Source organism: Bufo bufo, chromosome 4, assembly GCF_905171765.1.
Source record: "Bufo bufo chromosome 4, aBufBuf1.1, whole genome shotgun sequence".
Lineage (NCBI taxonomy): Eukaryota > Metazoa > Chordata > Amphibia > Anura > Bufonidae > Bufo > Bufo bufo.
Genome location: NC_053392.1, coordinates 33,936,773 through 33,949,001, shown reverse-complemented (window position 1 = coordinate 33,949,001; position 12,229 = coordinate 33,936,773). Strand labels below are relative to the sequence as shown.

Here is a 12,229-nt window from a genome sequence, read left to right as displayed (position 1 = left end):
GCGGGCACACACTGCAGAGGGGAAGAGGCACTACTACTGAGGACACAGCGGGCACACACTGCAGAGGGGAAGAGGCACTACTACTGAGGACACAGCGGGCACACACTGCAGAGGGGAAGAGGCACTACTACTGAGGACACAGCGGGCACACACTGCAGAGGGGAAGAGGCACTACTACTGAGGACAGAGCGGGCACACACTGCAGAGGGGAAGAGGCACTACTACTGAGGACACAGCGGGCACACACTGCAGAGGGGAAGAGGCACTACTACTGAGGACACAGCGGGCACACACTGCAGAGGGGAAGAGGCACTACTACTGAGGACACAGCGGGCACACACTGCAGAGGGGAAGAGGCACTACTACTGAGGACACAGCGGGCACACACTGCAGAGGGGAAGAGGCACTACTACTGAGGACACAGCGGGCACACACTGCAGAGGGGAAGAGGCACTACTACTGAGGACACAGCGGGCACACACTGCAGAGGGGAAGAGGCACTACTACTGAGGACACAGCGAGCACACACTATAGAGGGGAAGAGGCACTACTACTGAGGACACAGCGGGCACACACTGCAGAGGGGAAGAGGCACTACTACTGAGGACACAGCGGGCACACACTGCAGAGGGGAAGAGGCACTACTACTGAGGACACAGCGAGCACACACTGCAGAGGGGAAGAGGCACTACTACTGAGGACAACAGCGGGCATACACTGCAGAGGGGAAGAGGCACTACTACTGAGGACACAGCGGGCACACACTGCAGAGGGGAAGAGGCACTACTACTGAGGACACAGCGGGCACACACTGCAGAGGGGAAGAGGCACTACTACTGAGGACACAGCGGGCACACACTGCAGAGGGGAAGAGGCACTACTACTGAGGACACAGCGGGCACACACTGCAGAGGGGAAGAGGCACTACTACTGAGGACACAGCGGGCACACACTGCAGAGGGGAAGAGGCACTACTACTGAGGACAACAGCGGGCACACACTGCAGAGGGGAAGAGGCACTACTACTGAGGACACAGCGGGCACACACTGCAGAGGGGAAGAGGCACTACTACTGAGGACACAGCGGGCACACACTGCAGAGGGGAAGAGGCACTACTACTGAGGACACAGCGAGCACACACTATAGAGGGGAAGAGGCACTACTACTGAGGACACAGCGGGCACACACTGCAGAGGGGAAGAGGCACTACTACTGAGGACACAGCGGGCACACACTGCAGAGGGGAAGAGGCACTACTACTGAGGACACAGCGAGCACACACTGCAGAGGGGAAGAGGCACTACTACTGAGGACAACAGCGGGCATACACTGCAGAGGGGAAGAGGCACTACTACTGAGGACACAGCGGGCACACACTGCAGAGGGGAAGAGGCACTACTACTGAGGACACAGCGGGCACACACTGCAGAGGGGAAGAGGCACTACTACTGAGGACACAGCGGGCACACACTGCAGAGGGGAAGAGGCACTACTACTGAGGACACAGCGGGCACACACTGCAGAGGGGAAGAGGCACTACTACTGAGGACACAGCGGGCACACACTGCAGAGGGGAAGAGGCACTACTACTGAGGACAACAGCACAGCGGGCACACACTGTAGAGGGGAAGGAGGTGGCACATGCCATGCACTGCCCACTGCTGAGCTGACCATCCGATGATCTTCAAAGATGTTACCACACTAACACTGCCAATCAAAGATGTAGTAACACTGAGGTAACCTCTATTATATATATATATATATATTAAAAACCTCTCTGAACTCTCCCATCATTCCCTGCTTGTTCAGCACATACACACTTGGTTTGGCAATGTGTATCCTGTGTTTTTTTTATACATTAAACGCTGTCTAATTATATTGTAAAAAATAAATAAAAAATTAATTGCCCCCAACAGCTATTCTATGACTGTTGTTGTTGACTGTTTCCAGTAACAGCCAGCAGAATAGTGAGTGCAGCTCTGGAGTATGATACAGGATGTAACTCAGGATCAGTACAGGATAAGTAATGTAATGTATGAACACAGTGACTGCACCAGCAGAATAGTGAGTGCAGCTCTGGAGTATAATACAGGATGTAACTCAGGATCAGTACAGGATAAGTAATTTAATGTATGTACACCGTGACTGCACTAGCAGAATAGTGAGTGCAGCTCTGGAGTATAATACAGGATGTAACTCAGGATCAGTACAGGATAAGTAATGTTATGTATGTACACAGTGAATGCACCAGCAGAATAGTGAGTGCAGCTCTGGAGTATAATACAGGATGTAACTCAGGATCAGTACAGGATAAGTAATGTAATGTATGAACACAGTGACTGCACCAGCAGAATAGTGAGCGCAGCTCTGGAGTATAATACAGGATGTAACTCAGGATCAGTACAGGATAAGTAATGTAATGTATGTACACAGTGACTGCACTAGCAGAATAGTGAGTGCAGCTCTGGAGTATAATACAGGATGTAACTCAGGATCAGTACAGGATAAGTAATGTAATGTATGAATACAGTGACTGCACCAGCAGAATAGTGAGCGCAGCTCTGGAGTATAATACAGGATGTAACTCAGGATCAGTACAGGATAAGTAATGTAATGTATGTACACAGTGACTGCACCAGCAGAATAGTGAGTGCAGCTCTGGAGTATAATACAGGATGTAACTCAGGATCAGTACAGGATAAGTAATGTAATGTATGTACACAGTGACTGCACTAGCAGAATAGTGAGTGCAGCTCTGGAGTATAATACAGGATGTAACTCAGGATCAGTACAGGATAAGTAATGTAATGTATGTACACAGTGACTGCACCGGCAGAATAGTGAGTGCAGCTCTGGAGTATAATACAGGATGTAACTCAGGATCAGTACAGGATAAGTAATGTAATGTATGTACACAGTGACTGCACCAGCAGAATAGTGAGTGCCGCTCTGGAGTATAATACAGGATATAACTCGAGATCAGTACAGGATAAGTAATGTATATACACAGTGACTACACCAGCAGAATATCGAGCACAGCTCTGGAGTATAATACAGGATGCAACTCAGGATCAGCACAGAATAAGTAATGTATGTACACAGTGACTGCACCAGCAGAATAGTGAGTGCAGCTCTGGAGTATAATACAGGATGTAACTCAGGATCAGTACAGGATAAGTAATGTAATGTATGTACACAGTGACTGCACCAGCAGAATAGTGAGTGCAGCTCTGGAGTATAATACAGGATGTAACTCAGGATCAGTACAGGATAAGTAATGTATGTACACAGTGACTGTGCCAGCAGAATAGTGAGTGCAGCTCTGGAGTATAATACAGGATATAACTCAGGATCAGTACAGGATAAGTAATGTATGTAAGCAGTGACTCCACCAGCAGAATAGTGAGTGCAGCTCTGGAGTATAATATAGGATGTAACTTAGGATCAGTACAGGATAAGTAATGTATGTACACAGTGACTGCACCAGCAGAACAGTGAGTGCAGCTCTGGAGTATAATACAGGATGTAACTCTGGATCAGTAAAGGATAAGTAATGTAATGTATGTACACAGTGACTGTACCAGCAGAATAGTGAGTGCAGCTCTGGAGTATAATACAGGATGTAACTCAGGATCAGTACAGGATAAGTAATGTATGTACACAGTGTCTCCACCAGCAGAATAGTGAGTGCAGCTCTGGAGTATAATACAGGATATAGCTCTGGATCAGTACAGTAACGGATATACAGTATATAGTGACTCTATTCTCTATATATAGGTAAATACTGTATGTAAATTGCGTAGAAAGTCAGACATAACCTTTAAAATATAATTGTTAGGCCTGCTTCACATATTTGTTGTGTCTGGTCAGCTATTTTAGGCCGGGAGCTGGACATTACTGATATATGTGTACTGTACTTCAGAGCTCAGATCCGGCGACTGCACACTGATAGCACCGGGCAGAGATACCGGGCATGCAGCGTTTTTCTGTCCTGCACTGGATGTCTGAGAACGATCATCCCACGGAATCAGTTCTAGCTACATTTACTAATTCACATCAGAGGGCAACTGAAGCAGATGCTTGACCAATGTGAACGAGGCCTTATCTTACCCCGGGAATAACAGACGTGGTACATATGAAGCACAGTCACAAAGTATGAACCCCATAAGACGTGCCGTGAACCCTGCATCTGACACTATCCTGTCTATACTGCACCGTGTCACTGGCTCCATCCTCTGGTCTCCATATTGTTTCCAGATGATCCCCTTAACAAGAGATCAAGTGGTGATTATCACCTAGGACAGGAGCCAGGAGAAGACGGGTTCCAGTTGGCCAAACCTCAATCACTTAATGAAGACTGATTATGATCTCATCTCTCCAGATACCAGAGAGAACTCTCCTGAGCTGAGGGATCTGCAGGTGATGAAGGTGGAAGCTGAATTCATGGAGCACAGCACTGAGGACTATCAGATGGCCCGCATACTATAAATGTAACATATACGTTCAGACAGGTCTAACTGGGAAATGTTTCATTTTTCCCTTTTACTTTATGTTTACTGCCTTTATGATTGAGCTTTACTGCAGCTTATTGACATTGTGCAGACGTCTACAGTGTGAGGCTCCATACACATAACAGGAGAAGCATAAAAACTAAAGGGTCAAATGAAGACATTGAGCAGGCATTGCCCAGTTATAGTTTTCCATCCCATCAGATCTTCATTGTCATCACTCGTGGTCCAAACACCATGAGAAAATTTCCACAAAGTCCGTGGAAATTGGGTAACAACCAATATGGCTGCCATGACTGCTCCTACAGAGGTTGTCAACAGCTTTCTGAGAAGTCTATAGAGTCCAACTGCTATGTACTGTAGACATATGGGAGCCCAGTGTACATTACCCATCAGAATTAATATTCAGGGCTACAAAAGGGTCAAGGCAATCACATTGGTTGGAACCCAGTCCTTCCGGTTGGTTGTCACCATCATTGGTAGTTTTTGGATTTTAGAAATTAGAAAAACATGGCTTCTGTCTTAGAAAGACAGCACCACACCAGTCCACAGGTTGTATGTGGTATTGCAGCTCAGCCTCATTCACTTCAATGGGGCTCAGCTGCAATACCAGACACAAACCACAGACAGGTGTTGTGGTGCTGCTTTAATGTTGGATGACCCCTTTAAGTAGACCTTAAAGGGTTATACCTATCTCGTACATTGGCAGCATATCGTGGTGGACAGAGGGTGGACGCTCTTGATCAGTGCACTCTCCTTAATTTTGGGAGTCATGATCTGGAGATAGGAGCGGTTCCCCGAAGTGTGACTTGCACTTATCTGACATCCTAGAGATATGCCACCAGTGTCTAAGATGGGAGTACCCCTTTAAGTTCCCCTGTCGTCCTAGTGCACAAGAGAAGAAGTTTAGAGAATTACCTTGAATTTGACAGCCAGTAGCTCGGTGGCTTTCTGCTCCTTGGACAAGTCTTCCATCATCTTCTCCTTCTCTTCGATCAGCTTGAGCTTCTCCTCCGCCAGCAGACTGTGGTCATCTTGTATGGCGGCCTTCTCCTGCTCTAGTCTCTCGGCCTGCTCCTTCAAGTAATTCCCGACATTGTTCTCGATGAGGTTCTCCTCATTGTCCTCTTCAGCTTCCATCTCCGGGACATTGTCCCCATCCACCGATTTCTTCCTTCGACTGTTCCTCCTCCGTTTCTTGCTTAGCATCCCTCTCTTTTCAAGTTGGGCCTTCAGACGTGCAATTTCTTCTTGAAATTCCCTCAGCAGAGTGTCTTTGGGATCCTCGTTGATTCTTGGTTTGTTCTTGATGTTTTTAGCCCTGTTGGCAAACCTGAGAGTGGACAAGGTCTCGTCGTAGTGATGCGATGCTGGGCCCAAGGTGGCAACCATGATGGTTTTAGCATTGCCACCCAGTGAATCCTGCAGTAAGCGTGTCAGTTTGGAGTCTCTGTATGGAATGTGGGTACTCCGGCCATCCACCAGCGATGATATTACGTTCCCCAGTGCCGACAGGGAGAGGTTAATTTTTGAAGCCTCCTTGGGTCTTTCTCCGTTTGCTCCAGTTTTGCTTTGTCTTTCGCTGCCGGCCAAGTCCACCAGGTTGAGTTTGCCCACTCGTATATGTTCCTCCCCATCCACACCCAACTCACTGCACTCTATGGTTATCACAAATATCGTGTGGGACCTAGAACTGTACTCGTTCATGTTGGTACAAGCGACCGACCTCGCCTGGTTACCCAGATTCATGACGTGTTCAATCTCCTTAACATTTTTGGTCACAAATGAAGACAGGTCTTTTATGTAAACTCCGCTCTCTGGATTCTCCTTGAGCTCCAGCTTCTTCGTCTGGTCCTTGCACAACAGGTCCCGAATTTCCTCCTGGTAGATCTCCAAGTAAGATGCCCTCACCAAATACTGTTGGTTTTGGGATCGGGAAATATGGGTGAAAATATGGTCGAACGAGTTGGGGATGACCCCTCTTTTATCCGTCTCTGCCCACAGACCTTGCATGGTGTAGGTCTTGCCCGTGCCAGTCTGTCCATAAGCAATTAAGGTCCCGTTGAACCCTTGCAAGACGGAATCAATGAGGGGCCTCACGGTCTCGTCATACAAGTCCGCCTGCTTAGAGTTGGCATCGTACACCGCATCGAAGGTGAACGTCTTTGGCAGCTCCCCGGGGTTTGCCCTGGCATTCCGGATGGTCACTTGCCCCAGTTTGACATCCATGGACACAATCCTGTTGGAACCAGCTGCCTCCTCTTTCCTGTTGATGGGGCGGCATCTGACCACCACCTTGAGAGCCTCGCTGCTCTTGGTCTTGCTGCACATCTTGCTTCCCCTCCCCTCCTGCGTCTCCTTACGATGAGATTGTTTATTCCTAGGAAGAGCGAGAGATATCCTCAGACGTTCCTGGTCATCGATAGATCTGGAACGTTTCCTCCTCCTCTTCACCTTTTTTCTTCGGACCTGGATTTAACGGGCACAATGATCCCCGTGCAGCATCTCTCTCTCTGCGTTGCCCATGGTTGCCCACCAGATGCCGAAGTGACAGGGATGCAGCTGGGAGAGGAGCGTGACCCAGGGGCAACGATGACGGCAGGGTGTCCTTGTGTCACTTACAGCTTTGGCCTCTAATCCTCTTTGATGTTCCTCAGCAGCGAGCAGCTGGAAACGCCTAGTCTCTCCCCCAGCGATGGATCCTCATTCATTGCAGTGCAGCCGCTGTCTGTGGTAGAATGACAGGGAAAAACAGGGACTGGGGCCGGGGCGGGGCCTGGGAATGATGCTGGAGCTGCTGGAGCTCTGGAGAACAGGGGAGGGAGGGAGATGCCTCCACTGTGCAGGCCACAGGACCCAGCCCACCAGGAGGATGATCTCAGCCCCAGGGGAGGCGGGATAATATCCTGCATAGGAATTCTGGGGGCTGTAGTCCTGATAAGAGGCTGGGGCAATGACATGCCTCCATACATAATGCAGAGTCTTTGTGTGCAGCGGTGCAAGGGGTTAACACTGCGCAGGGGTTAGCGGCACCACACTGGATCTTAAGGGCATGGACGGGCGGAAAAAAAAAATGCACGGCGCAATATTTTTTAATGTTCTATCAATGCGCTGTCTAATTGGGGGTAGTAGTCCTGAGGGTATGTTCACCTCTGCAAACAATAGGGAAGTAGAGTCCAAGCTCGGTTGGTACATGTCGACCGGGGCTTGTGACATCTCAGCAGATGTCAGGGAGGCGTTTGTCACTAGGTGTCATTATTGTGAAGAGCGGGGGAAGGGGACGTAAATGGGTTATAATAAAGGAATGAGTAAAAATGCTATAAAACACACATATAATAATAATAATAATAATAATAATAATAATAATGTATCGCGCGCCCATCTGGAGGGGCTGATGTGAGGCGCAAAATCCGGGATTTACACAGATGTTCATATGGAGGGTCACAGAAATAGCAATGAGCGCTGCCACCTGGTGGCGAGACTGCAGAATGACACTGATGGATTTACATTGTCACAAAGGCATTTCATTTCCCCCTCTTATAAATGATCAGAAGGGGAGATTGCAGAACCAGGGGCCCCGAGCAAAATCTGCCCCAGGGCCCCATCTGCCATGCTGTACCCCTGCACCCCCTCATAGCTATACTGCAGGCCACAATAATAATTTTCGTACCAGTCTACAATCCGCTGCCTGCTGCTCTGAGGGGAAACTAGCAGAAGTCTTGAATGCAGATTTGGATGTGACTAGAGTATAAGGTGTCCTCACATATTGTACGTGGCTCCAGCAGTTTCTGGGATCTGGGACGAACAATATGGCCACCGAGGAGGTCACCCAGCTTTCCTGGAGCACTGAACGACTGGTGTACATTATGATTTCACCCCTAATATCTTCTCATATTATCCAGTACACAGACGCAGAGAAACGCAGGGCGAGCGGTGAGACAGCGAGGTGATGAGCGGACACCCAGCTTTTCCAGGTACAGATAACTGAGAAATCATGAATAGAAAAGGAGGACGAGTCATTGACTTCACTGAGCTCCACGTAAACCCGTCACTTAGAGAACCGACCGCATAGTGTGCACGAGGTCGTGTGAAGGTCACCGCGAGGAGTGGGCGAGAGGAAGAGGCCAAGAGAGTAATGCCTCATTCACCTGTCAGTGTTTGGTCAGTGATTTCCATCAGTGATTGTGAGCTAAAACCAGGGGCGGCTCTAAACACAGAACAGGAGCAGATCTTTCATTTATACCATTTGTCTGTGGAGGCTCCGATCCTGGTTTTGGCTCAAAATCACTGATGGAAATCACTGACCAAACACTGACGTGTGAATGAGGCTTAAGTGAGGGAGGCACCGTGAAACACAAGAGAGAGGAGGCTGAGCCTCAGCGCCCCCATAACAGTGACATCCACAGTGCCCCCATAACAGTGATATCCACAGCGCCCCCATAACAGTGACACCCACAGCGCCCCCATAACAGTGACATCCACAGTGCCCCCATAACAGTGACATCCACAGCGCCCCCATAACAGTGACATCCACAGCGCCCCCATAACAGTGACATCCACAGCGCCCCCATAACAGTGACATCCACAGCGCCCCCATAACAGTGACATCCACAGCGCCCCCATAACAGTGACATCCACAGTGCCCCTCATAACAGTGACATCCACAGTGCCCCCATAACAGTGACATCCACAGCGCCCCCATAACAGTGATATCCACAGTGCCCCAATAACAGTGACATCCACAGTGCCCCCATAACAGTGACATCCACAGTGCCCCCATAACAGTGACATCCACAGCGCCCCCATAACAGTGACATCCACAGCGCCCCCATAACAGTGACATCCACAGTGCTCCTATAACAGTGACATCCACAGTGCTCCTATAACAGTGACATCCACAGTGCCCCCCATAACGGTGACATCCACAGTGCCCCCATAAGTGACATCCACAGCGCCCCCATAACAGTGACATCCACAGCACCCCCATAACAGTGACATCCACAGTGCCCCCATAACAGTGACATCCACAGCGCCCCCATAACGGTGACATCGACAGCGCCCCCATAACAGTGACCTCCACAGCGCCCCCATAACGGTGACATCCACAGCGCCCCCATAACAGTGACATCCACAGCGCCCCCATAACAGTGTCATCCACAGCGCTCCCATAACAGTGACATCCACAGTGTCCCCATAACAGTGACATCCACAGCGCCCCCATAACAGTGACATCCACAGCGCCCCCATAACAGTGACATCCACAGTGCTCCTATAACAGTGACATCCACAGTGTCCCCATAACAGTGACATCCACAGTGCCCCCATAACAGTGACATCCACAGCGCCCCCATAACAGTGACATCCACAGCACCCCCATAACAGTGATATCCACAGCGCCCCCATAACAGTGACATCCACAGCACCCCCATAACAGTGACATCCACAGTGCTCCTATAACAGTGACATCCACAGTTCCTCCATAACAGTGACATCCACAGTGCTCCCATAACAGTGACATCCACAGCGCCCCCATAACAGTGACATCCACAGCGCCCCCATAACAGTGATATCCACAGTGCCCCATAACAGTGACATCCACAGTGCCCCCATAACAGTGACATCCACAGTGCTACTATAACAGTGACATCCACAGTGCTCATATAACAGTGACATCCACAGCGCCCCCCTAACAGTGACATCCACAGTGCCCCATAACAGTGACATCCACAGTGCCCCCATAACAGTGACATCCACAGTACCCCCATAACAGTGACATCCACAGTGCCCCCATAACAGTGACATCCACAGTTCCCCCATAACAGTGACATCCACAGTGCTCCCATAACAGTGACATCCACAGCGCCCCCATAACAGTGACATCCACAGTGACCCCATAACGGTGACATCCACAGCGCCCCCATAACAGTGACATCCACAGTGTCCCCATAACAGTGACATCCACAGTGCTCCCATAACAGTGACATCCACAGTGCCCCCATAACAGTGACATCCACAGTGCCCCCATAACAGTGACATCCACAGCGCCCCCATAACAGTGACATCCACAGTGCCCCCATAACAGTGACATCCACAGCGCCCCCATAACAGTGACATCCACAGTGCCACCATAACAGTGACATCCACAGTGCTCCCATAACAGTGACATCCACAGTGCCCCCATAACAGTGACATCCACAGCGCCCCCATAACAGTGACATCCACAGTGCTCCCATAACAGTGACATCCACAGCGCCCCCATAACAGTGACATCCACAGCGCCCCCATAACAGTGACATCCACAGCGCCCCCATAACAGTGACATCCACAGTGCCCCCATAACAGTGACATCCACAGCGCCCCCATAACAGTGACATCCACAGTGCCCCCATAACAGTGACATCCACAGTGCTCCCATAACAGTGACATCCACAGTGCCCCCATAACAGTGACATCCACAGCGCCCCCATAACAGTGACATCCACAGCGCCCCTGCAGCGTCCCACTGATATGCGTATAAGTGGTCTCATTAAATTTCTGTATTTAATGTATTGTATTTCCTAATATCAGGCTGGCATTGTCATTTCATCTATTCGCCCCTAGGTGGTGCTGGAGCCACATATTATATATAGCTTGGGGTGTGCTAGCTCAGAGAGGAAGTGTGTAGAAAGGAAACAGAGAGGAGAAGCAAGTGTATGGAGGAGCAGAGCAGGCTCAGTCCAAGATGTAGCTGCCTTTCTTTCCTCTGGGCCCTGATCAAGCCTGGAGAGGACAGACCAAGTAGTCACAGCAGCCCAGTACAGACAAGTGAGTCTATGTAGGAATATAAAGCAAGTCTAGTGAAGATTAGAGTGAGTCGAGCCAAGGGACTTCACAAGCTTCAGTGACCAGGAGGAACTTAAAGGTACCTGGACACAACTTGATTATTAAAGGCCATAATTATCCTTTTTCACTAAATGCCTACTGGGACATAGTGAACCTGAATATTTCAGGAGAGCATCCTGCATAAAATAATGTAGCAGAGAGTTTGCCTGCCACGAGGGAGAACGCCCTTATTGGATTGCTCAATATAAAAGTAAGGAAACCATTATATTCAGTACTTGAGTTCTAGAGATTGGACTTAAAGTAGAACTATCTAAGAAGAAGAGAACTTTTGTCTTGCCTGTAAAGTAACAGCATTAGGAAAACTCCTCAACTGATAATTGCCAGACCTGTTGTAAGGATTACAGTTACACTAATTTCTGAATCCTCCTTTATGCCATATAAGTGCACTCTACTGATGAACTGGACCAACGGTCCCGAGACATTTGATTTAAGTAAATGTTCAACTGTTCTATTACAACTGACTCCTCATCCTTTCTACTACCCTCAACATTTGCACCTTATGTTGCTGGCGTCACGAACACAGGGGCCCAGCCACCAAAGCACCTTAAACACCTACACCATCAAGGGCACCTCAACTTCCATCTGGCTGGTGTTCCCTGCAATAGAGAGTGCCGCTCTCCAGATGTTGCTAAACTGTAACTCCCATCATGCCATAATAGCTGAAGGCTGTTGGGGGCATGATGGGAGTTGCAGTTTTATAACAGTTGGAGAGCCAGAGGTTGTGAACATTGTGAAGAAATGTCGCTCCTCCTCCTGTCCCAGTACAATCCCTCATCAACCTGAGTATTGAGTGTCCCCATCTAGTGGTGACTTCTGGTATAGCAGCCTGTTCTTAACA

The 12,229-nt window shown here is 49.2% G+C and overlaps 1 protein-coding gene across 1 annotated transcript in view; it reads right to left on the bottom strand.

The window, feature by feature from the left end:
* KIF3C (kinesin family member 3C) overlaps window positions 1–7,240 on the bottom strand; it is a 55,337-nt gene extending 48,097 nt beyond the window's left edge. The window contains exon 1 of the mRNA XM_040427077.1: window positions 5,428–7,240. Within this exon, the coding sequence (XP_040283011.1) occupies window positions 5,428–6,840 (1,413 nt within the window). The 5' untranslated portion in view covers window positions 6,841–7,240. The remainder of the gene's footprint in view (window positions 1–5,427) is intronic.
* Between the last annotated feature and the right edge of the window lie 4,989 nt (window positions 7,241–12,229).